Source organism: Topomyia yanbarensis, chromosome 1 (genome assembly GCF_030247195.1).
Source record: "Topomyia yanbarensis strain Yona2022 chromosome 1, ASM3024719v1, whole genome shotgun sequence".
Taxonomy (NCBI): Eukaryota; Metazoa; Arthropoda; class Insecta; order Diptera; family Culicidae; genus Topomyia; species Topomyia yanbarensis.
Window position 1 is genome coordinate 80,621,297 of NC_080670.1, and position 27,991 is coordinate 80,649,287.

General features: G+C 37.3%; 2 protein-coding genes across 4 annotated transcripts in view; one reads left to right on the plus strand and one right to left on the minus strand.

Annotated features, from left to right (window-relative positions):
* The window catches only part of LOC131678011 (putative nuclease HARBI1), a 92,790-nt gene extending 66,658 nt beyond the window's left edge, over positions 1-26,132 (plus strand). For 2 of the 3 annotated variants that reach the window (XM_058958136.1, XM_058958137.1), the window contains exons 2-4: positions 25,198-25,364; positions 25,422-25,566; positions 25,629-26,132. In XM_058958136.1, the coding sequence (XP_058814119.1) occupies positions 25,224-25,364; positions 25,422-25,566; positions 25,629-26,011 (669 nt within the window). In that variant the 5' untranslated portion in view covers positions 25,198-25,223 and the 3' untranslated portion in view covers positions 26,012-26,132. Of the gene's footprint in view, positions 1-24,008; positions 25,365-25,421; positions 25,567-25,628 lie in introns of those variants that run through there. The other variant, XM_058958135.1, reaches the window with a different exon arrangement.
* Positions 26,133-26,481: 349 nt separating this feature from the next.
* On the minus strand, positions 26,482-27,588 carry LOC131696292 (uncharacterized). Its single transcript, XM_058984839.1, has 4 exons — positions 27,575-27,588; positions 27,227-27,422; positions 27,014-27,173; positions 26,482-26,951 (listed from the first exon to the last, which is right to left on the minus strand). Exons 1-4 carry the CDS (start codon positions 27,586-27,588, stop codon positions 26,482-26,484), a joined length of 840 nt encoding a protein of 279 aa, XP_058840822.1.
* Positions 27,589-27,991: the final 403 nt, after the last annotated feature.

The following is a 27,991-nucleotide window of genomic DNA, read 5'->3' on the forward strand; positions in this document are numbered from 1 at the left end:
TCTATAAACGCATAATTGACATGCAAAATAATGAAAAATCTTTTATATCATCAATTAGCAGCAAACTAAATGCGACTGTGGCCAGTGTTGTGTCTGCTCAAATGCAGCTAGTGACGGAGGAGGTCAAAATGCTAACTAATGCTATAGAGTCGTCTCAGAATTTTCTGTCTGAGAAGTTCGATACTATCGTGTCGGAGTTCAAAGATTTGAAATCTGAGAATGAACGTTTAACACATGAACTTAACGCTTTAAAATCTTCTCAGTTGTCGCTTTCTACCACTGTCAATAAACTTGAAATGAATTTTGATAAAGAAAATAAGAAAACAATAGAAAATAATGTAATGATACTTGGTTTACCCTCTCTGGCTAACGAAAATGTAACTGATCTCGTGCTGAAAACGTTTAAATGTACCGGTGTTAATTTGTCCTCTGATTCCCTTGTTTCGTCGACCAGATTGTACTCTAACAATAAAAATAATAATGCTATAATTCCGATTAGAGTTGTTTTCAAAAACACAGATTTGAAAGAATTGTTGCTTGACAAAAAGCAACAATTTGGCCCATTGTTAACTACGACGATTGATGAAGCACTAAATGTAAACGGAAATGCAATGAAAGTCGCGATCCGCGAAGAACTGTCAGCCTTGTCATTAGAATTGTTAAAAGAAATGCGTGAATCCCAAAAACTTTTTAACATTAAATTTGTATGGCCTGGTCGTGGAGGAATGATTTTAGTAAAAAAGGATGAACATTCTAAGATTGAAAGAATTGGTAGCAAACATGACCTTGATCGAATCATAAATAATTACAAAAGTGCAAAATCTGCCTCTTCTTCACCACAACAATCTGCCCCTAAGCGAAAACGAAATTAAGAATTGTAGTTAACAATCCAGCATAAAACTTGAATTCATGCATATCCAATGGCTAATACAATCAAAAAATTTTCTTTTGACCATATTTACGATTTTAATGACAATTATATTAACAATGATAACCAGACACTAAAAATTTTGCAGTGGAACGTAAGAGGTATAAACAATCTCTCTAAATTGATGAAATTTTGCAAACCCTTGACAGTTGTAAAACTTCCATAGATGTTATAGTGATTGGTGAGACATGGTTAAAAGACGACAATTGTGCTCTCTATGAAATACCACATTTCAAAGCATTTTTCGCGTGCAGGCAACACTCTAGCGGAGGTTTAGCTGTGTATGTCAATCAGACTATCAAACATAGAATTGTAAAAAACTATACCGCAGAAGGATTTCATCACATTCACATCGAACTGTTTATCAAAGGACAGTTTTATGATGTTCATGGAATTTACCGTCCTCCTAGCTTTGATTTCAATGATTTCTCAGCCTATTTAGAAAATTTGATGTGTTCAGTCCAATCGAAGCACTCGTGTGCTATTGTAGGTGATGTAAATGTCCCAATTAATCTTGCTAATAACAATATTGTTAGAAGATATAAAATACTGTTGGAATCCTATGACTTTATTTGTACAAATGTTTTTCCTACCAGACCAATTAGCGAAAACATACTTGATCATGTGCTATGCAAACTGGACGATGTAAATCGAGTGCGCAATGACACAATATTTAACAATCTGAGTGACCACTCTCAGATCTTAACAACTTTCAAAATTACAGCTGATAGGGAACCAATGTTGCTTACCAAAAAAATTGTAAACCATCGCCAACTTAACCACGAGTTTTCCAGCTTCATTAATAGTATTGATGTCATTGTCGACCCGGAATCTACTATTCAATCTATCGCATCCACATACAACTCATTACTTCAACGTCATACGAAAACAATAACTAAAACAGTTAAAGTGAAAGGCACTCACTGTCCCTGGATGACTTTGGATTTATGGACTCTAGTAAAAATAAAGAGTAATTACCTTCAACGTCTCAAAAGTAATCCCGCCGATCAACATCTAAAGCAAATGCTATTGCATGTATCCAAAAAGGTAGATGCCACAAAACGACGGGTAAAAAAATCTTTCTATGAGAACCTTCTTACTAACACACCACATTCAAAACTATGGAAAATCCTAAAAAGCACTTTTGGTTTAGCAAAGAAAAGCGACCAGATAAATCTAATTGTCGATGGTAAAAAAACCAACAATAATGCAGAAGTCTGTGAGTCTTTTAATATCTTCTTCTCTAGTATAGGGCAAAAACTGTCAAATGATATCCCCACCACCTCAAACATTTGTCCTTTAAGTAATGTTCGTCGCGTCCGTGAGTCAATATTTTTACGTCCTTCATCAACAAACGAAGTAATTATGCTGATACATAGCCTAGATAATAAGAAGAGTAGTGGCCCTGATAACATTCCTGTCAATATGTTAAAAGGAAATTCTTGCGCTTTTTCTAGAATCCTTTCTCAATGTTTCAACATAATTGTTCAATCTGGTTATTACCCTGACTGTCTCAAAGTGGCTAAAGTCATCCCTGTTTTTAAATCAGGTAACTGTTGTGATTGTAATAATTATCGTCCTATATCTACACTGTCCGTTTTCAACAAAATCCTCGAAAAACTATTTGTTGCTAGATTATTAGAATTTTTGAACAAACACAGCGTCCTCTATAGATTTCAGTATGGGTTTAGACAAGGCTCTAGCACCCAAACCGCTATAATTGAATTAGTAGATCTAATAATGAGCGAAGTGGATCGTAAAAACATTGTTGGTGCTCTATTCCTAGACCTTAAAAAAGCATTTGACACTTTGGACCACACAATACTGCTGGCCAAGCTTGAATGTTACGGTATCAGGGGCATTGCTCATTCTGTTATTCATAGTTACCTGACGAATAGAAAGCAATTTGTATCTGTGGATGGTGAACGTAGTAGCCTTGCTCCCATTGGAATCGGTGTCCCTCAAGGTAGTAATATAGGACCTTTGTTATTTCTGTTGTATATTAATGACCTAGGTAACTTGAGGCTTACTGGAACTCCTAGACTGTTTGCTGATGACACAGCTCTGTTTTATCCCAACAATGATGTCAATACTATTATTAACTCGATCGATAACGATCTAAGTGTTCTCGACCAATATTTCAAAGCAAATTTATTATCACTAAACCTTTCCAAAACTAAGTACATGATCTTCCGATCCATACGGAAAACTTTACCAACACATCATCATCCCAAACTTAGAGATTGTACAATTGAAAATGTGGACTGTTTCAAATATTTGGGTATACACTTAGATCCTACGTTATCCTGGACACACCATATAAAATTTATCGAAAAGCGTGTGGCATCCTCCTGTGGTATTTTGTGGAGAGTTAAAGCGTTTGTTCCCCAGCGAGCTCTATTGAACTACTACTTTGCATACATTCATTCACAACTTAACTACTTAGTATCGGTATGGGGGCGAGCAGCGAGCTCTCACCTTAAAAAGCTACAAACACTACAAAACAGATCCCTGAAAATTATATTTAATAAACCACTTTTATATTCGACTTTGTTGTTATACTCTGAAAGTGCCCACAATATTTTACCTATAGCCCACTTATGTGACGTACAAACATTATTATTCATACACGACAATCTACATAACTCCATCGCGCAGCATAATATACATTTTACAACTTTAACACATTCTCGTTCAACACGTCGAAATAGTAACTTGCAACGCATTCGAGCAGCCACAAACCTTGGCCAAAAACGCATTCTTTTTATTGGCCCTACCAAATTTAATGCACTTCCACTTGACATGCAGAGAATCGACAATCGTACCATCTTCAAGGCTAGATTGAAACAGTACTTTAAACATAGGCTTAACGAAATATTTAATTAATGATATTGTTTTGTAATTTAATGTAAACATCCGTCAGCAGTATTTAACTTTAATTTAATTTATAATGTGGATCCCTTAACAGGAAATCTATTTCCACTGGGATTCCACCTTAGTTAATTATCTTAAACTAATTGCACATCAATAAATGTCTGTCTCAGCTCAGTTTGTTTTATTTGTTTTGTTTGTTTTTGTTGCCATTGTTCATGGGCTGAGACAAGTTGCGTCCACTACCAGGGGGCTCTTGTATGAGTTCTTTGGTGTGGGGGAGTGTGGTGGGCAATTAAAAAAAAGATGGGTGGGTAATGTCTGCGACATAACCGGAGAGATGTAGAATACATAAAGAACACGTTCTTCAAATATGTTGATATTCATTGGAATTTTCGGACAAAAGGTGATTTGGGCGAGGAATATTTCAAATTATTCTTTACAAAAATGATGGTGGTCCTGACAAGGACCGTTTTTGTTGGCGTTGTTGGCCTTGGTGGGGAGATGCGCTGGCTTCGATTTTCGTTGGATGCTTCTGACTTCTTACTATTTCCGGGCTTAGCTGTTGTCCAGGAGGTGATTCTGACATGATTGGTGTAGGTGTAGGTCGTCAACCGGTTATAATTTTTCAAGCGTTGTTTACATTTGAAATTAAACCACTGGATCAATTAAAAAAAGTATTGGTCTGTGATATGAAAAGTACGAAATATATCTTCGGGTTTCTGCATTGACGTTTTTGACAAATACAAGATCAATGCATGTGCCTGCAAGTGTAGTTGCTTGTGATGGATCAGAGATCAAACGAAGCTTGAAACATTCATTCATAAAATAAACAAATTTCAAATTCTCTTGTTTTGAAACATCTATGTTGAAGTCGCCTGAAACGACCATTGGAACATTCTGATTTCTAGACTAAATATTCTACATTAAAAGATGGGTGGGTAATGTCTGCGACATAACTGGAGTGTCGTAACTACACTTGTGACGTTAATCCAAATCTAATGATATGCAACGAAATTACGTTTGCATGTGAAATTTTCAAATGATTCGTTATAATTATGGTTAAAAATTCTAATTGGGAATTCTTTTCCATCACCAACTATTTTTCTTTTTTTCGAATCTACAGCATTCTTTGAAAATATTGTTGAAATGTTATTGATGAAAAACTGAAAATGCGTTTGGCAACACTGCTCACTAAATGGATGGTGGGAAGACGCACATTCGTTTTGATTATGCTAGTATTAGTAGCAGGAAAGAATGAAAAGGAACATGGCCCGAAAACGAGCAAGCGAGAGAGCGATAGTAATTCGTATTCGCTCTACTAAACTAAAAAAAGATGGGTGGGTAATGTCTGTGACATAACCGGAGCATCGTGACTTCACTTCGAGACGTTAATTTAAATCTAATGATTTATGCAGTTAATCAAAGGAGGCTGCCAAAAAGTTCGAATAAAAGCACGCGACTAGTGTACTTTGCACGTTCTATATTTTATCAACACTAGAGAGAATCGAAAAAATAATTCAAAGTGTAATAGCAACATGCAATTGTGGCAACACTGGCCATGGGATGGTGGGGAACACGCACATTCGTTTAATTTATGATGTATTAGCAGCAGAAAGGAATGGAAAAGCAGTGCGCGAAAACGAGCGAGGATAATTTAAATTCTCTTTCTATCCACATATCGTATTTCTAACCTACTTGCTGAAAATTGTTAAACACCTCAAATGGATATTTCAGTTTAACTCTTATTAGAACACAATTAATTGGTCCTGAAAAGAACCGTTTATTGTTTTATTGCGGGAGCATAATTCAGACGCACTCCCCGCGACACGGTGAGCCAGTTTAATATATTTGGCCTGAAAGTTATGCGTTTGGTGCAGTATTTTGCATTCTCGAACAAACCAGGCGCACTATTTTGCATTCTCGAACCAGTAGGCATCGTTGGCTTCTCGGGGCATCATTACGACTGAGGTTTGTAAGCGTAGCTCGACTTTGCAGTCCTGTACAATCTCACGAACCAGACGCTGGAACGATAGCCTACAGATTAGTTGCCCTTTAGTTGGGGCGAAATTCTTGCAGGGCGACAGTTCCGATGAGTCACCAGTAGCTGGGGCACTGTTTCCGTCCATCGCCATTGCCAACTGCTTTCCTTCGGTGGCTGCTTGCTAGTGCTTGAACGAATACGAATGATGAGAAAAACCGACTGACCAATATTCATATATAAACACACGAGAAAGCACTACTATCGCTCTCTCGCTCGTTTTCGTTCCATTCCTGCGCCTTTCCTTTCCGTTCGGCTACCAATACTAGCATAACCAAAACGAATATTCTGTCTTTCCATCACCTTCAATGTAGTGGCCAGTGCTAGCAAACTTGCATGTTCAGTTTTTCAATAACAACATTCAAACAATATTTTCAAAGAATGTTACAGATTTGAAAAGAAGGAAGGAAAATATTTTCACAAATTTAAATTCTTTTGTGTTATTTGTTAGCGCTGATAAAGGCTATTTAGTTTGCTACTAGCAAGGAGCTGCACAAACAAATCGATTTATGCAGTTAATCAACGGAGGCTGCCAAAAAGTTCGAATAAAAGCATGCGACTAGTGTACTTTGCACGTTCTATATTTTATCAATACTAGAGAGGATCGATAAAATAATTCAAAGTGTAATAGCAACATGCAATTGTGGCAACACTGGCCATGAGATGGTGGGGGAACATGCACATTCGTTTAAGTTATGATGGTATTAGCAGCAGAAAGGAATGGAAAAGCAGTGCACGAAAACGAGCGAGAGAGGATAATTTAAATTCTCTTTCTTTCGTTCCACACATCGTATTTCTTATATAGACGCTGGAACGATAGCCTACAGATTAGTTGCCCTTTAGTTGGGGCGAAATTCTTGCAGGGCGACAGTTCCGATGAGTCACCAGTAGCTGGGGCACTTTTTCGGACCGTCGTCATTGCCAACTGCTTTACTTCGGTGGACTGGCTGCTTGCTAGTACTTGAACGAATACGAATGAGAAAAACCGACCGACAGATATTTATATAATCGCGCTAATATGCACTACTATCGCTTTCTCGCTCGTTCTCGTGCCGTGCGTGAGCCTTTCCTTTCCGTCCGGCTTCTAATGGCCTAACCAAAGGAGTATGCCGTCTTTCCCCCACTAACTGCTCTCGTCAAGCAACCAAATACGAATAATCATAAAACAAACATGTAGTGGACCTATATATAAACTTTTCATTATTTTATTGTTCGGTTGGTCCACCATTTTGACGGCTCTGTGCGGGATGGGCTGAAAATTTTCACTTTTCCGAGTCGTTTTCGAAAGATTTTTCAAAACACAATTTTTTGTTATTAGTGCATGTTATACATACTTAAAATTTTAATACAGCATAGAGGAACATATTTTCAACAAATTGGCCTAAAAATCAAATCATTCTGTTAAGTATGATAAAAGTTATTAACGTTCAAAATCTGACGCGGTGCCGCAGCCGATATTTTGAAACGGGACCCCTATATTGAAAGCTTAAATGTATTCTACATTAAAAAAAAAAAAAAAAAAAGTGCCCCGCCGCACAGCATCATCAAAATAGATAGTAATTCAAGACGGGAGGCAAGCAAGAGGGAGGTTGTAAGGCAATGGAAAACGAAAATTTCATTTATATCTTACTGGAATATAATTGGCTGGTCCTGAAAAGAACTTGTAGGTTTGTGGGTATATTTTGGGTCATAATTTGGGCCCGCTTGATTTCTGATAGCTGTGAATTTCTCGCAGGGCGACAGTTTCTGTTCGGTAGCGATGAGGCTTCTTAACGCTCACAGTGACTGGAGCACTTTTACACGGCCTTCGTTGCTTACTGCTTGCGGGGAGGCTTTTCTCCGGTGGACTTACGAGCGGTCTGTTTGGTACTTCTCTGATGCTGGTAGTAGGACGACGGCCAAACGCTCGTTTTCGTGCCTTCATTTATAAAAGTTCAACAATAATTTCAAAGAATGTTGCAAATTGACAACTTGATAATTCCAAAAATACTCCAAATAAACTATGTATGTGCAAAAGACGACAAAATCGCAAAGAAATTGCTGTTCCAGCACAGAATTTCCTGTCGGGAAATGGTTTTTTGGCGGGTAAATTTGCTCGTTAGAAATGCAGTTCGTCGATTGGCCCATTCAGATTCGCAATTTCAATTTTGTTCATAATCAAAAATGTGTGATCGTCCTGAAAAGGACAGTTTTACAGCAATAGGTATTTCTTTTGCGAGTTTCAGCGTTCGATTTATGCTTTCTTTTTGGTCTTCTTGGGCAGTACTACTGATTGAATGTTTTGCAACACACCACCTTGAGTAATGATCACTTTTTTGTTCAACTTTTCGATGTTACGAATCGCCAGCTGTTGAAGACGTGGGATAATTCGTCTTTTTGTTGTCACGGGCAGCATTTTCTTCCAATTTTAACATTTTAACAGCAAGGTATTCCATTACAGCTACTAAGTAACCGGCACTCCGACGCGTTCAACACAATTTGCTTGTGTATCGACCAACGAAGGGGAGGAGCTACGAATAACACATATTGAGGACAACACAAAAAAGGACGAGCTTACATTGTGCTGTAGTCAGGTATAAAAACTTAGCATGCTGCTGCTCAATATCAGTTTGGTTGTATCGTCGTACCATATACGTCGATCTAAATGTTTCCGAACATTGTTAAAGGACACAAGAAGAAGCGGCCGTCCGTTTGTAGCTGTCAGAAAATTTCACCGAGCACGCCGTCTCAGATGGCACAAATACACTAGCTCCAACTAAATTTCGAATACTGCCCAAACAAAAGGCCCTTTTCAGGGCCATCATTTATCAACAAAGAATCGAATAGAAGTTTTGTTATTACAAGTATAAGAAAGTGGCTTGCCAAGAGCGTTGGATAGTAAGTGAGCCCCTTGTGAACAATATCGTCGGTATGTCGTAGAATGGCACAAACTAAAAAGTTATCATTTGTGTGATTTGTTGACAGTTTCGTGTAATGATTCAATTTACAATAACATTCATTAAATGCTCTTTTTAGGATTACCATATAGATAAATATGTTCGAATATTTTAGATTTCGATGTACGTGTATCGATATTTCGGTATTTCCATTAGAAATCTCGAGTACTTTTTCAAATGGACGTAAGTAACATTGAGAGCCTCTCTTTGTTTACTTTCTCTTTCGTTTATTACGACGTCATTACAACACTTTGTACTAATTTTCCAGTACATATCGAAAGCCGACGGTTTTACTACAATATTATGCAAAGAGTAGAGTAGTAAATGTTGAAATGGCCGAGTAATGAACAGAAGAGAAAGACCTCAAAGAGAATCTCTCATTGTTACTTACGTCCATTTGAAAAAGTACTCGAGAAATCACGAAATATCTGCTTTTAATACAACCTATCAGAAGATTGTCAAAATTGTAGCATTTGTATAACCAGTCTAAAGTGTATTCTACTTCACTCAGGTTATGTCTCTGACATTACCCATCCATCTTTTTTTTTAATAAACCAAGTTTTTTGCTATAGAACAAAGAAATTAAATAGCACCTTGTTACAACTACAAGTCTTGGATTTCTATGACTGGTATTATATATGTGTATACCCAATGCCGGTGTCGGTTCTCAAAATCCTTATTCACAGGGCCAAAGTGATTTCGTCTTTCCTGATCCATATTGCACAACTGTCAGCAGAAGCCTAGGAATCTAGGAACAAAAACGTGAAATTACAGAGAGGATCATACTCGCTAGTTCTCTAGGGTAGAAACTAATAAAGATCTAGTGCTCTATTTGCTTTAGACAGCTAATCCTCTAATCAATCAGAGGATTTCCTCAGAAGAACAATACTCCACTGTCAAAGGATGCGAAATATTGTTTGGTCAGGCCGGATGACAACACAGTCGATGAAAGCGACACAAGTGGTGATGAAGACATTTTATTTTATAATTTTAATTTTAACTAGAAGATTTCGGATTAGAAAAAAGAGAATATACATATTTCCAATGTTTGATTTCCTTTTCTAGTTGGGAAGTTTTCAGCCCCTTCCTCCATTCCCTCTCTCCACTATGTAACAACATGTTTCATACTTCCTCCTTACCCTTAAATGTGTCGTGTCATTTATATTTTTTCTAAAGTGGGAAACATTTTGTAAATATATTTGACTGAAAACACTATAGTTCAAAATTCATGTTTTCATGGTCAAAGAAATTTTGATCCCCTTTTTGCCACTTTGGAAACACTGTGCACCTGCGGACTCCACTGTGGATTGAAAATGTCCAAAACAATTCATTTTCAACTGTCAATAACTTTTCCGAAAAGATGAAAAAATCCATTTTGACACATCGCCAGACCCCCCTGCGCAGCGCTCGAAATTATTGATTTTCAACTGCCAATAACATGTCCATCAATAAGTATTTATTTCTAAACAATTAAAAGTTAAACGCATCAACTTTACCTCCAATAAACGGGAAAATAACGTTAAATGTATCGCGATAACCGTTATACATTACATTATCGTTGACGGAGTTTCCGATGACGATACATTATCGTTAACGAGTAACGCCGATAAATTATCGTGAAAAATGTATCGTATTAACAACCCTGTTCCGGTTACCACAAAACACTTAAAACCACTATCAATGGGAGTGTCATTTGAAAGATAGTGATTAGTAAAAGACGAAAATTGACTATTGGCGCCGTTTTGAAATCTAAAATGGCGGCTTGCGGTTACCACAAAATGCTAAAAATCCGAATGAAATTTGATAGGAGGCAAGTAAATAGATGATGGAAATCAAAGACCTGCAAGCGGTGGGATACTTGAAGTTTGTCTGGCTTATCGTGTTATTTGTTTTTCGAAATCGTATATTTGTTTTTCGAAATAATAAGCAGAAAATATGTTTTTATTTGGTGTGTTGTAAACCGATCTCCCATGAGACTCCCGGTTGATAAACCCTCGAGAAGCACACTAACGTCAGAATGCAACTTTTCTATGGATTTCTATGGATATATATATAGTCACCTACATTTTTATGTGAGAATTTTGTCACCTTTTTCCATCTCACGGTGACCGTCGTCACTCAAAATGACTATAGTCACCTAGGTGGCTGCGCTTTTTTCGGGGCCCTATTCTCACAGTCACGTCACCTAGTGACTAGAACAAAATTTACTCTAGTCACTAGGTGACGTGACTGTGAAAATAGGGCCCTCGATCTCGGGCCCTATTCTCACTGTCACGTCACCTAGTGACTAGAAGAAAATTTGCTTGGGCCCTATTCTCACCGTCACCTCACCTCACCTCACTTGAGTCACCGTCACCTCACCTACCAGTCACCTCACCCACGAAGAGGTATTCCGAGACTCACTTTAGGTGAGGTGACTGTTGGGTGACCGTCGTCACCCAGGTGACTCTCAGAATCGCAATTTTTTAAGTCACCTCACGGAAATTGTAAAGTGACTGCAAGGATCACTCAATCACTGCCCCGGATATTTCGAAAGTGCATTGTGTCGATTGATTGATTGGTTGGCATTTTGAAATCCAAGATGGCGCCATTTTGAAATTCAACATGGCGGCTTCCGGTTACCACAAAACACTTAAAACCACCATCAATATGGTTGTCATTTGGAAGGTATTGATTAGTAGAATGCGAAAATTGACGATTGGCGCCATTTTGAAATCCAAGATAGCGGCTTCCGGTTACCATAAAACACTTAAAACCACCATCAATATGGGTGTCATTTAGAAGGTATTGATTAGTAGAATGCGAAAATTGACGATTGGCGCCATTTTGAAATCCAAGATGGCGGCTTCCGGTTACCATAAAACACTTAAAACCACCATCAATATAGGTGTCACTTGGAAGGTATTGATTAGTAGAATGCGAAAATTGACGATTGGCGCCATTTTGAAATCCAAGATGGCGGCTTCCGGTTACCATAAAACACTTAAAACCACCATCAATATGGGTGTCATTTGAAAGGTATTGATTAGTAGAATGCGAAAATTGACGATTGGCGCCATTTTGAAATCCAAGATGGCGGCTTCCGGTTACCATAAAACACTCAAAACCACCATCAATATGGGTGTCATTTGAAAGGTATTGATTAGTAGAATGCGAAAATTGACGATTAGCGCCATTGTGATGTCCAAGATGGCGGCTTCCGGTTACCATAAAACACTTAAAACCACCATCAATATGGGTGTCATTTGGAAGGTATTGATCAGTTATAAATTTAGAACTAATCCAAGGCACGCTCATATGGACATGATCGAAAGAAAATGTGAAGAATACTTTGCCTACTGCTAAGTAGTAGGGTGTTGCACCCAAGTCTACCGCATGGTCGTTGATAGAACAGAACTCATCATCATGTTTTACCGCCGACGCCGGTAAAAAAATCTTCACAGATTATCGCCTAGCACGATCTTAATTTGGCTGAAACTATTCGCATAATCGAATAGTCATCAAATTTGATATCTCAGCAAAATGAAATTTTTGTCTATAATGAGATTTCAACAAAAACATATTTGCTGAGATCTTAGCAACAACAATGTAAAAAAGCTGAGAATCAACAGAAAACATTAAGTGTGCACGGAGTCATTAGAAATGCATTCTACCTTCGCATTTCCCGGAAAATTTTAACATATTTAACTTGGTTTCGGATTCAATTGTCAATACACGACACATACAAAATCAATTTTGTATAAACTGTAACCATTTTATCATGCTGGTATGTGATAACTGTCTGAAATAGTTTATGGTACAATATTATATGAGAAATATTCGGTTCGTTACTATCCACATGGATCAATTGGTCTTGTTTAACAATTTCCCAAAAATATCTGCTTTCGCTAGACACTATAATTTCTCAGTGGCCTTTAACCATTTTTTTGAAGTAGAATACAGCTAACGTATCAATACAGGGGTTCCCATTCATTTTTTTTGCTGAAGTCGATTCCCAGCCATTTCACTTACCAAAGATTGTTGTACCACAGAGAACAGACGTCCATCTTCACCATTCAACTTGTGTAAAAATCCCTAATAGTTCACAAGGTAGTTGGGTTATATTCACCAGGTGCGCTACTGTCGTCATGTTTTTAGTGGCTGAGTTCGACTGAATTGACAGCGGTTATACCCCTACCCAGTCAAATTTGACTGGGACTGGTTAACCAGTCCGGAACCGTTTCGGACATCTGAGTGGACTCAGTATGAATTCCTGCTCAAATGTATCAACCGATTGAGTCGGAATCGGTTGTTTTCTTTGAGCAAGATTTCATACTGATTCCATTCAGTATTTCGAACTGGTTCCGGAATAGACGAATAGTTGAGATAAGTTGGTTTGGCGGCGCCAGTGTTTTATCGTATATTAATTCAATTGTTTACACACGTATTATTAATATTTCTGTTCGATCATGAATGTCTGTTTCCTGTGGTTGTACTATCTGAAAGGAAATAGGGGCAAATCCGTAAAATAGACTACTTTAAATAACAAAAATAATGCGGGTTTTGTAAAAGCAGTCATGATTGGTCCATAGCATTTCACCGGCGTGCGAACATATCATACCTCGTAAACACCGCCCAGTAGATGACACTATAAACGTTGGTTAATCGTCTGTAAGAAAAATTCTTCGTTTCGTGTTTTGTAGTCGTTGGGTGCAGAAGTACTAGCAGCCGCAAGCAACAGCTAAGGTGTTAAGAAGCCGCATAATCCCAGCAATATCCATTAGGAATGTGGTGCGTGCAACGCATTGATCTAAATTAGGCTGAGTTTATTTTACTGGGTGGACAGCGTAAACGACTTGATCAAATGGGGCCATTATAATGGCATATAATGCTATTTGAAGTGTCAGATGATTGCAGTATTTTATCTGTTGCCATCAAATGCCTTTTTTCGAGAATCTAAAGTATGTTTCAAAAGTATATGATGCTTGACTCTGTTTAAGTCTCTAACATTACCCATTTGAATATCTTTTGCAGATTTTTGTTGAACTTTAGTTATTCGCGCGTTTCGTTTCAAACCTCTATTAATTACAAGATTGTGTGACGCCAATTTCAATTTTCACCAGAATCATTTACATTTACCGCCCTCTTGGATTTCAAAATGGCGCCAATCGTCAATTTTCGCATTCTACCAATCAATACCTTTCAAATGACACCCATATTGATGGTGATTTTGAGTGTTTTATTGTAACCGGAAGCCGCCATCTTGGATTTCAAAATGGCACCAATCGTCAATTTTCGCATTCTACTAATCAATACCTTTCAAATGACACCCATATTGATGGTGGTTTTAAGTGTTTTATGGTAACCGGAAGCCGCCATCTTGGATTTCAAAATGGCGCCAATCGTCAATTTTCGCATCCTACTAATCAATACCTTTCAATTGACACCCATATTGATGGTAGTTTTGAGTGTTTTATGGTAACCGGAAGCCGCCCTCTTGGATTTCAAAATGGCGCCAATCATCAATTTTCGCCATTCAAAAACTTCCCAGCTGCCATTGGCCAAAAAAAAAAGTTACCCGAAAATTCTAAAAAAAATCTAAAAATAAACGCAACACTTTTTGGTTCTAGTCACCTAAATTTTTTAGGTGAGAATTTAGTCACTTTTTTTCCTTCTCACGGTGACCGTCGTCACTCAAAATGACTCTGGGAATCGCTCTGCCAGGTGACTACAGTCACCTTGGGTGACTATAGTCACCTAGGTGACTGCGGTGATCGCTTTTTTCGCTCTCACCTCACCCAACTAGGTAGAATAGAATAGAATAGTGACGTGACTGTGAGAATAGAGCCCCTCACCTCACTCAACTAGGTGAGGGGCCCTATTCTCACAGTCACGTCACCTAGTGACTTGACTCGTCACCGAAAAAAGCGATTCTCACAGTCACTTAAGTGACCGAAGTCACCAAAAGTGACAATTGTCACGGAAAATAGCGATTCCGACAGTCACTTTTTGTGACGCTAGTCACCGTGACTCGCCAAAAAAGTGACGAAAGAGTCACCTTCCAAAATGTTGGTGACTAGAACAAAAAAGCGTGTTTTTTCTTTATGGCGATATTTTGAGACTATCGGAAAAGCTTGCTTTGGGAAAAATGTTGATTTGACAGTTGATACTTATAGGAAAAAAATACCATTAATAATTTTTTTCTTGTTTTAGGTAAGAGTTGCAGTTCACAAACTAACTCGCGTAGTACATGTTCGACCTGCGATTTGAAATAAATTCTTTAACAAACAAAAGTTTAAAGGTGTAGATAGACACGTCGGTTCGGAGAATCTATGCAAATTGATAGCAGTAATTATTTTGATGAATATCATTTATGCAGTTGTTCTCATTCGGCCCTATTCTGCGCGGCGAGTGAGGTGAGACGCCAAAACTCACTTCACTGTCACATGACTCTTGTCACCCTATTCTACGAGTCGAGTCGGGTGACGTGAGAGGTTCATTTCAGGGTGAGTGACAAAATGAATCACAAGTGACTTGGTGTTCATTTTGGGACCTGTCAGAAGTGTGTTTTTCTTTTTTTCTAAGAAAAATATTTGCATTTTCTCTAACGTAAGTTAAATTTGATTTTATTTTATCGATTGCCAGGGCAAAAAACGGTATTACGGTTGATGGAAGCGCTTTATTTTGGATTTAGAATGAAACAGACTAGAGTGGTACCAAGGAGGTAAATTTATTTGACAACATTCGATCATTATATAAGATTGGCTGTCTATTTTAAACATTCCAGGCCCACATCTAAATTGATTTTACAAACAGTAGGTTGTTTGAGCTGGTTGTTGCATGGAAAAAGTTTCTTTAAAGCTTTTCCGAACACAGCTTTGTTTTGTGGAATCTAGAAAGTGCGAAGAACTTGTTCTGACGGCAGATGGACTATTCCAATTAAAACTATACATCGTTGATTAGAAAATTCTTTGTGCGATTTGTGTGCGATGGAACTCGACTAGTTTGGGAAAATTCTAATGGAGCGTCGTCCGGTGTGGAATATTGTAACCATGGATTACTTCAGGCGTCTAACGAAGAGGCGCTGTTCGAGGAGCTGCAAATTATTAAATTAAGTCTGACGATACGTCAGTGGAAGAGTCATAAAGTCACCACTTCACACATTTTCGATGCTCCAGTGTAATCAATCATCAACTGTTAAATTTTACTTGGCTACTGATCTAAACGATCGAACGGATCTTGTATCTAGTTGACAATGATAGCAATGTTATATAATTTTTTTGACACATTTTATTTTTTTTTCTTGAAAATATAGAAACTTGGTCCAGCATTATACACTGTCATTTATCATGTTTTTGGGAAAAACTCAAAAAAACAGGAAGCATGCCTCTCAAGTTGTAGGTTGAAAAAACTAGGTACATATAAGCAATACAGAAGACAAAAATTTGCCCTACGGTAGCATTGATTTCGCAGTCAGCTCACTGGTAGCTAGCAGTTATTTGGTGATAGGCAAACCGATATTTATTTCTCTTTTAACGAAGAGCTGCGGATGCCACGGCAAACCGGACTACGTTTACAACCCCTGTCGTATCTTGTCGATGATTAAAAAATCGATCCTGTCCTACGTAACCTTGCAACAGAGGATTCAAAACAGTTCCTACTACAGATATTCCCTGATTAAACACCATATCAGTGCTAACATTATGCCCTGAGCTTAGAATTGATAAATTTATAATGCCGTTGTTCTTACATTGTGTTTGCGATTCTGGTAAAACCATATGATATCAAAGTTTTTAGAATTACTTGGATCAAAAATACTTTCATTAGATGAACCTCATATTAATCCGAGTTTGAATATGAGTTAATTCATGAGATAGATTATGATCGTGTATATAGATAATGACGCGATTGTCGTAGGGATTAAAATAGGTTGTTTCTGTACTACGGGAACCAACAGACGCAAAATACGCAACATGTGCTTAATGGTCACTAAATTGGCGTTTTTGCTAAGAATTGGTAGAAAGGCTCGGTTGATTAATAGAACTATTATTTCATCTGTAATGTGGTATAGAATTCGTAAAGTTACTGTGTTATCTGTATGCTTAGCGATTACCGACATGGTTTTAGACGATTTCAAATGGCATCGATTTTCTGAGTGATCTTTAACTTAAATCTAGAAATTCTTTGTTATGATAAGGGTGTTAGCTACCATTCTTTACTATAACACTTTCCATTTTTTTGTAGTTTGATATTAATTAATATAATGAAATAAAAAAAATTGCTAAATATAGTAGGAACGAATTACATCGAATATTCAGTCAGTCTGGATAATCTTAGTTTTCACTTGAGAGAGGCACAAAGCTATTTGATTGAGGATGAGCATTAATTAAGATAGTTTCAGTTTAATAGGATGGTTTTTCATTCCGCGTATGGGTGAATAGAGTACAGTGAGTCTAGTTATGTACGGGATGTAGACTAGTCTGGAGGACGGATCCAAGATATGTAGTCTTGGATCATATACACTTGGAATTTTCACGACACCACTCGCGTTAGGGCTTGGTAAGAGCAAATTGGTATCGAGGGGTGAATTGTGGTTGTCTGACGCAAAGTGCTTAGAGTTATAAGGTGATTCGTCATTGGCAGTAACTAGGTGAGGAGTGAGGTAAGCGTGCAGCAAGCTGCAGAGTAGAAAAATGACGGCGAACAACTTTACATACTAAAATCCAAGCAAACATGCATGGGGATGTAGTAAACAATGTTGTTAGCTGTCGTTTCTAGAACCAACATGGCTGATCGGCGATTTCGAGGATCGTATCACCTGAGAATAAAAGCTCCTTGGTCTGACGTATTCTTGATGATCAAGAACCATGGTGACAATATCGAACCAGTAAAACCCCAGTCGTGAGAATGAGATCACTGAGCAATACATCGGATTAACACACACGCTGTTCTTGCTACACTAATCAACAAAATTTGGAAGCTGATATTGGTGAAATTGGAGAATATGACGAAATATCTTGAGATAATCCATGAAGAACAGTCGGGATGACTTTTAACCGGTAACTTTTTTCACATATATCCACCTAAAAGGGCGATTTGTAGTAGGTCCAAATTACCCCGAGTCCCCCTATATACACACACACATATATATTAGGGTGGGGCATTGTTATATAGAAAAACGTAATCATAACCACATCAACCGAGCACAGCACTTTTTTGGTTCCTTTTGGGGTCCCAAATAACTGTGCAAAATTTGGGGTGGATTGATGTTGACCCGGCATAGCGCATTGCGTTTGAAATTTGTATGGAGATTAGTATGTGAAAACCTACTTTTTTGCATTTTTAATTCTATAGACTACATTTCTTCCTGTAGTATGCCAACAAATAGATAGAAGTGTAGTCCAGGATATGCTGAACAACTTTGCCGAAGGATGTATGGTGTTAGAATGTCTCTAAACCAAGTTATAGCTGTTCAAAGTTCGATACATCGAATTAAATGCCAAAAATCATTTTTATTGCCAACACTGCGGGTATACCAATGATATTTCATATACACTGAACAAAAATTGTTGCGATATAGCATATGATTTGTCATTTGAACGACATAAAAACTCAATGTTGACGATTTCGAATGGCAATCATCCAAAAAATGGTGGATTCAAGATCGAATGACTTCATGTCTGTATTGGAATGAACAGTCTGTGATATTCGAAGGATAGACATAACGCCATATGAATTATTTGCACCCAAAAAAGTAAACGATGGTGCTTATTATTATCATCTCAACTAACAGTAGTTGATCATTCGTGTTTCATCTGTTTCCAGTGTTTGGGCTGGCTCGAATGACAGTCATTTGAAGCGCTTCATGCGTTTGCGAGATAAGTTTTTTCATTATTTCTGTGCAGTCGCAAAAAGTCAGTTCGCGACATCAAAACGTGAAAAAACTGCTGCTTGTCATCTTCAAGACTAACGTACCCTAGAAAAATTGCTTTGGAGCTGATTTCCTGGCATTGGGAGAGAAACTAGCGTCCGGATCAAAGGATTTATTTGCATATTTTGGAGCAATGCCACTGACATGGTGTCTTTCAACATACAGGGAATAGCCGTTATTTAGTGCAAATAACTGGTCAAAGCCATAGTATGCAAGGCAAAGAGGGAGTACTGGAAAGGGAGTGAAATATACAATAGGTAAAATGTTTCGTAAGTTTGTGCACAGCTAGTTTCACGATCATATTTTTTAGGATGGATGCCAAATAGCTGTCAATTGATGACTATGTTGATCGGAACTATTATTCTGGTGAAATGGTGGCACTAACGATTCAATATCGTACGGGAATCACAGCCCTAGGAACCACGAGTCCCGAGAGATTGTAGTTACAGGTATTCCTATCCCAAGGTTTGGAAAATTTCCACGCGACCGGCACTAGGTGATGGCCAAATCTACTGGTTTCACATAGCCGTCTTAGTCCCTGAATCAGATTCGAGAGCTAGACGGATCGCATGATATGCAACATGAGGAGCCAATGTTCGATCTGCTTTGGTTCTATCCCGATGACCATGGCGGCTGAACTACATTGCCCCACAATGCTGATTACCTTTGGAAATGTACAATCAATTAAACAATCTGACGCAGGTATTTCAGTTTTATTATGGAAGGGTTCAATTTATAGCATTAAGCACTATTTACACTTATCCGATCCGTTTCAGTTCCGTGCACGGACACCAATATTCTTTCATACAAATCAAAAGCGAGCATTCACACTTGTCCGGCACGGCACCGTCCCGGACAAGTGTGCTCACATTTGAAGCGTGTAAAATAATATTGGCATTCGTGCACGGTACTGAACCGTTGCCAAAGCGGATCGGAAAGGTGTTACTTTGACTTTATCGTTATGTTGTTACAATATTCTCTGCACAAAAGTACACTAAAAAAAATCGAAACGTTAACTCTATTTGTTTCAAACCGCTTAAAATTCATATGAAGAAGAAATGCTATTGTTATCGAGCGCACACATACCTTCTATGTGTCAATTGTATAAACTATGTATGCACACACATAAGTTATATGTGCATATTGTTATAGAATGGGGTTTTATGTGCCTAATAATTATGAAATGTGAATGTAAGATTAATATTTCTTGTAAATACACACATTAGGTTTATGTGCCAGTAAATAGTGTCGTAAACGTATGCTTCCGCAATAGTGCAAAAATCTATAAACCAATAGGCATAACGTTTACTTTTTTGAGTGTACTATGATTGTGGTTAATATACAGGTGGCATTCATGACACACGCCTGTTTACGAATATTTTGACGCATGAGAATTTTTTCAAAAAGACATCGGCAATGAGTTACTCTCTTTGTTTACTTTCTCTTTCGATTTTTACGGTGTCACTATAACGCTTTTCACTTATTTTACAGTACAGATCGAAAGACGGTGGTTTTAAGTAGCATATTATGACCAGACTTGAGGGATAAATGTTAAAGTGACCGAATTATTAACAGAAGAGAAAGTAAACAAAGAGAGTAACTCATTGCAGATATGACTTTTTGAAAAAACGCTCAAGAATTGCGTCTCACTATTCACCATCTTGCTGTAATAGTGATTTATTTCCTCTTTTCAGAAAACACCAGCACCGCACAAACGTAAGAGATTCTGTGATGGACCAACGTTGCCGCAAGAGAACACTGGTAGCAATAGGTTTGTTCCAGTACCAGGAGAAACTGGAAGTACTCCGGAGAAAACAGGGAGAAAATCGTTCCTGTATTATCTTCTTTTCTTTTCCTTCTTTTGGTAGCAAATCGGAGTGAAAAGGAGCAAGAATGTTTTGTTCCGGAGCAACAGGGAGTGACTTCCGTGTACTGGAACAAACCTAATCATTGTTAGCAGAAAGGAAACCACTCTTTTGCGCTCAAGCAAGAAACCAAGTCACCCAGCAATTTTTAAGTTTACCGTAAAACTTGAAGGCACTGAGCTAGATCAGCAACCTCCCGGTGCGATTGTTAAAAGTCGATCAACGATCCAGTAGAATTACGCACTAGACAAGAGAATATGTCCGGAATTACAAATTCTGACTCATCAGAAAAATATCTTTAAAAAAGCACTAGCTGGGAAACGGTATCAATCGAAACTATGAAAAGTTTCGACTGACTCCGACGCAAATTCCGGAAACTTTTCTTCGTTGATTGCGCGAATATTATATTCTGGTACTGCTGGGTAAATTTCACATTGAAGAATAATTCCGTTGCTAGCTGCCATGATTCAGCATCGAGAGATAGAACCTATAGTCGAGATCGAACCAAGAGAGCAAGGCAAACCGTTGTCACTAAACGCCCTAGCACTAAACTAAAACAAGTTATATTACACATAAGACATAACTTTCTCCGCTGAAGGAAGGCAACAAATTTTTACCGTTAAATTTGAATACTGCGTAATTGTCTCTCTTCGTTTACTTTCGTAGTCACCGATGTTACGTAACATGTTTTAACTGAAGAAATTTTTTTTGAAGACTCACGTACCGGGGGAGTAGCGATAAAAAAAGTTGTGGTTCAGCCGGAAATGAACTGGATTTCTGGCTGGTTCCAGTTCGTATTCTGGCTCCAGTAACACAACCGATTCTAATTAGCCACTGAAGTCGGAATACGAACTGGAACCAGCCAGAATTCCGGTTCATTTCCGGCTGAGCTTAACTGGGTGCTAAAGCTGTAAGATTGTCATGATGACATTCACACAGAAAAAAATGTTGGTAAAAATAAGAGTTTTTCACTCTTAGCAAAAAAGAACCAACGCATACTCTTAGTTTGAAAATAAAACTTTTATTTTGAATACTATTCTTCATTAGCTTAAAAGGAAAACTTTTATTTTGATTATTATTCTTGATTAATTTAAAAGTTTTACTTTCAACCTGATAGTAGGCGTTAGTTGTTTTTTGCTAAGAGCGGAACACTCTTACTTTTACCAATATTTTTTTTCTGTGTGTTGGTAACGAAACTATATTAAGCAAAGTGTCAAAAGTTTGAATTCAATGTGAGGTTTTTTTTATACAACGGTAGCATGTTACAAGCATTTGGATTGTGATTTGATGTTTTTAGAATATATTATTTTGATCAATAGTTTTTAAGAAACCAATAACAATAAATTACGTTTGCAAAATGCAATAAACTGTTTCAATAATAATTATATACGTACTACCAATTCCTTGATTTGAACTGATCTTCTGCTTAAAACCAAATATATATCGTCTTGTTCTTTGAGCAACTTTCATTCAACTTTTCGATGACATTTATGCTAAGAAATAATGGAAGTATTTCGACTTTCTGATTTGGTATATACGCTGAATATGGGGATGTCTTATCAATTTCGACGTTTTAGTTATTGTAAAGTTAATGTTAACATTTCAATCTTGATCGGTTGTTGCTTTGCAATGCGAAACTTTTGCTTCTATTTTCTGAATGTCTATCATTTGATACTTGCATACAGGGGTGGAAAGTAACTTGCAACAAAAATCAAAAGGCTGTCATCCAAAACACAACTGACAAATGTTAAAGGGCCGGGTCATATTGAATATCATTCGGAATAACGCTTCAGTTTTGGTACAGTGTAGCATTCCAAAATAACATCATATATTTTAGATATACCACATTGGTATGTTTGTATGAATTATTCAAAAGCCTTAGCTCAATTTCATGAGCGTAGGTAGTTGAGCAGAGCAATAGGTGCTTTAATATGTAGAAATTCGAACTGAAATATTGTCGAGTTGGAATGTTCAGATGATTTTTTTTTAAAACATTTACACAATGTCCTACGCATAATAGTAACGATGAAACAAAACATACTGTATTCCTTTGCCTTGACTTTTTTCAATAGAAGTTACGTTACAGACTGAATCAACTGATGTCGAGTTGATATGTCAGAGGATTGCATTGATTATATTTCGGTTTAATATGCATTATGATTTGATAGCATGCTCATTTCGATGCTGTTCGATCACCTGAAGCAAAAACTGCTGTAGGGATCTGGTGGATTTCATGTTGAAATCCAGAAATTAACTTTACGCGTCGTGATCGAACAGCATCAAAATGAGCATGCTATCAAATCATAATGCATATTAAACCGAAATATAATCAATGCAATCCTCTGACATATCAACTCGACATCAGTTGATTCAGTCTGTAACGTAACTTCTATTGCTAAAAGTCAAGGGCCTCAAGGCAAAGGGATACAGTATGTTTTGTTTCATCGTTACTATTATGCGTAGGACATTGTGTAAATGTTTTGAAAGAAAAATCATCTGAACATTCCAACTCGACAATATTTCAGTTCGAATTTCTACATATTAAAGCCCCCCCCCCTTCCTCACCCCTCACTACACTCTATTGCTCTGCTCAACTACCTACGCTCATGAAATTGAGCTAAGGCTTTTGAATAATTCATACAAACATACCAATGTGGTATATCTAAAATATATGATGTTATTTTGGAATGCTATATGAAATATCATTGGTACACCCGCAGTGTTGGCAATAAAAATGATTTTTGGCATTTAATTCGATGTATCGAACTTTGAAAAGCTATAACTTGGTCTAGAGACATACTAACACCATACATCCTTCGGCAAAGTTGTTCAGCATATCCTGGACTACACTTCTATCTATTTGTTGGCATACTACAGGAAGAAATGTAGTCTGTAGAATTAAAAATGCAAAAAAGTAGGTTTTCCCATACTAAACTCCATACAAATTTCAAACGCAATGCGCTACGCCGGGTCAACACCAATCGATCCCAAATTTTGCACAGTTATTTGGGACTCCAAAAGGAACCAAAAAAGTGCTGTGCTGAAAAAACGATCATTTTGCCCCACCCTAATATATATATATATATATATATATATATATATATATATATATATATATATATATATATATATATATATATATATATATATATATATATATATATATATATATATATATATATATATATATATATATATATATATATATATATATATATATATATATATATATATATATATATATATATATATATATATATATATATATATATATATATATATATATATATATATATATATATATATATATATATATATATATATATATATATATATATATATATATATATATATATATATATATATATATATATATATATATATATATATATATATATATATATATATATAGAAGACTAGAGCTCGCTTCGCTGCTACAGCTGCGCAAATAATTAAATTTACCCTCGCACCGCTTTGTCTACTTACAAAAGATAAAATTGATTCTTTCTATCTAGTGTATGAAACGTGAACAAACAATAAGTGACAATGCAAAGTCAGTGTATACTCCGTTGCAGACAAGCTGTGTTACTGTTGACTTCTCGAAATGTCCAGTAAGACCATCGATTCATGAAGTGGAGTAAATGTTGAAGATTAACATGAAGCTCAACGTAGCAGAAATTAATGCTATTCAATTCCACCATCTACGTCATGCGGTACTGATTATGTTCAAAAACATTAGTCAAGCGGAATCTTTTGCTTCGAATAACTACTTGAAACCACTAAACTGGCATGGACGTGAACCAAAATGCCAGAGAAGACGGACCGAATGACCCCCGAGTTGCGGCAGACAACGCACTTTATGTTTGTTCCAAGGAAGATGATCTCAACAGGCAGCAGCAAGCTGCGTCAACTTGATGGACAGTTGAACGTTAATTTTAATTTTCACGCGTTGTAAAAATCTTAAAAGACCCACGGCTCAGTTATGCTAACGCATGGAGCTGTGTCAAATAAACAAGAATAAAAATGAATTTCATTTTCTATTCTCTCAATGTTTACGTTTTGAAGTTAGGACATATTCAAATGTTTCTCTTGAATTAGAAAAAATCGGACAATTTGAAATTTTGATATCCTACGAGATTGGTCTTATTGCCGTAATACAATCCAGAATTATGAGTTGTTTCGAGTTTTGGTACAGTGATGACGAGAATGAAGATAGTGATGATGATTCTTTGGAACGTTCAGTGGTGCGCTTAGAACGACGAAAAATATGAGATAAGAGTAATCCTTTAGATTTGCCTCACGACGCGTAAGTCTCTATTAATCTTTCGTATAGGGTCGATATCCATTCCTTCGTTTTTCAATTAATTCCAGTTTTATTAAGTATTTCCGGATTTCTAAGGATCTGTTTAGCTACTTGCTAAATATTGTTGAAAGCAAATTGGGTGGCACCGTTGGATCTGCTTCGGTGTTACCAATCACCAAGTTATCAGCCGCATTGCGGTTCTTTGCTGAAGGTAGCTACCAAAAAGGAGTGGGAAACGATATGTTCGTAGGGATGGCACAACCCACGCTATCAAGATCGTTGTCTTCTATAATTGACATATTTGAAACCGAAATTTGTCATACCGCAATAAAATTTCCCACAGATGAAGCAGAAAGAAATGAAATTAAAATGGCATTCTACGAAAAAACTGGATTTCCGGGAGTAATAGGGTGTGTCGACGGCACTCATGTGAAAATTGTTACGCCTAACTCGAACATTCAACATCTTTACTACAACAGAAAAGGCTTTCATAGTTTGAATGTTATGCTGGTAAGTTCTTGTAAGTTTTAAATAACAATCATAAAAAGTTCACTCCTATTTGAAAAGGTATGTGATCATAAACTGAGAATCCGCTACGTAGATGCAAACCATCCTGGTTCTAATCATGATTCCTTCATATGGAACAGTAGTCCTCTGGATACAATGTTGCATGAGATGTACCAAAACGGCGAACAAAATACCTGGCTGTTAGGTAGAAATACGCGCTAATGTATAATATATAATTACTAATTCACAATAAAATTTCGATTACAGGCGACGCCGGATATCCGTTGAAGCCCTATCTGATCACCCCTTTTCGATCTACTACAAGAACTCCAAGTTCGGAAAATCAGACTAAATTCAATGAAATACATTCAAAAGCAAGAATGACTATCGAACGAGCAATCGGAGTATTGAAAAATGTATTTCGATGTAGCTTAGGTGCTCGACAGTTACATTACAAACCGGAAAAGGCTGCAAAGATTGTAAATGTGTGCTGTGCATTACATAATTTGAGGCTTCGATTTAATGTGCCACTAGATGGTGAAGATTGGCAGCCCATTGAGAATGACGAACATGTTGATCCTGTAGTGGAAGATGAAAGTCACATGTCTGCCGATGATATTAGAAGAACAATTATGATGTCGATTATATAAAAGTCATTGCGTATTCCGTCAAATAACCGAACTTATATTAGGTTAGTTAATTAAAGAAAAATGTCTGAACTAATTTGTAGAGTAAATTCATTAATTCAACATTAATCAAAAACCAAGGACCAAGGACCAATAATCAATCAATCAACAGCATACAAGGTTTTTAGATCTGTGTCGGAGTGTGAAATATGACTTTTCCGATCGTACATATACTGCTCCCGAAAACCATACTTCCAACACACAGATAGAGAATTGACACAACACGCAGACGCATCCACATTTGCACACATGCATCACAACATGCATCACACACACACGATTGTATACGCACACATAATACAATCACACACCACTACGACTCAAACTTACACAAGTTTAAAACAAAATTTTGTGTTTTTATAAATTATTTCAATATTTTTTATTTCATTTTAAGTTCATCATACGTTTTCTTTTATTTAATATTTGCGTTTCCCTCAAATGTTCGCTTGTTCCATCAACTCTAATTTCCTCTTTTTATAGTCGAGCACAGCCATTTTGTACTGGATGTACTCCGCGTGCTGCTTTTCTTTCATTAAATTTCTTTCTTTTTCCAGCTTCAATCGCTTCTCCTCCAAATAATAACATTTTCTGGAATATCTGGCTATATCCTTAACATTGTCTTTAATATCCTTTAAGTATTCCGTCTGCGCCTTCAAAAATCCTTCTCGCTTATCCGTCCTATGTTCGCGACGTTGCGTTATTGTTTCCTGCGTCTGGATGTCTTCGCCGATTTCCTCTTCAATCATCACATTTTCATTCGGATGAGATGCAAACTCTCGATCGTGGTCGTTGACTACCGGAAGATTTTCTTCATCGGATGATTCAGGTGATACAGTGCTCTGTTCCGTAGGTCCTCCCAAAGACGTCGATGTGCTCGCAATCGGTTCAAGGCCATATACGCTGCCTGTTATAAAAAATTGAGCACTCTTCAAATTGCACTATAATGAAATTTTATGTAATAATTACCTGTAGTGTTCACAGCAGTATCTAATGACAAAAGAGCGATCACCGACTCCTCACAAGATGAGAACTGCATCATTTTATTTTTTCCTCCTCCTGTGGCTCGCGATTCAATGCGGTTGTGGGACAGTTTGCGTTTCGTTTTAAGCTTAAAATCTGTCCATACCTGCAATAAAAACTACCATTAGTATCACACAATAAATATTTATGCATGCTTACCTTTTGCCACTCCATCATTGAACGAGTCGGTGGACCGAGGCTGTTTAGCTCCCTGCTTATGCGGTTCCACACCTCATTATACTTGGCCTTTGAAAAACAAGCTGCCTCTGCAAATTTTTGACCCTTAGCCACTGCAGGTTGCTTCTCCATATGCTTCACTAAGCACTCGAACTGTTTTCTGTTCGTAACTTTCAACCTTGAAAAGAATGGAAAATGTTTCATCAATTTTCCTCATCTAATTTACGACAAACGCGAAATTTGATTAAAAATATAAAAAAAAATTCTGGCGAACGAATTCAACACTCGTTTCAAATTGTAATAAAAGGGATAATGGTTTAAATAACTCACCGTTTTGTCTCCATCCTTCTTTAAGCACTATCGCAACCGAGAAAACCGACCGGATTTTGTTTTCGTAATTACCGGAAACGCAAACGATTGCAAACGATTTGAATTTTCGTACTACCTCGCATCTGTCACTTGGCTTACAGGTATCGACTCTAAAAGTCACGGTGCATCGACTTTAGTCACTCAGTTGCGACTGCAAGAATAAGGTGAGAGTTCATCGGTGTTCATCCGAAGTGACTTCTCTCACTGCATTCGCCTGTCAGAATCGCGCGACTCAAGTGACTCGCCGCGAGTCACCTCACTCGCCGCGCAGAATAGGGCCGATTATGTTCTCGTTGAGTCAAAATAGTCACTATTATAAACTAATTGCACTTTCCGGCGACGTAAAAAAAATCGCGTTCCAAACTAATTTCCGAGTTT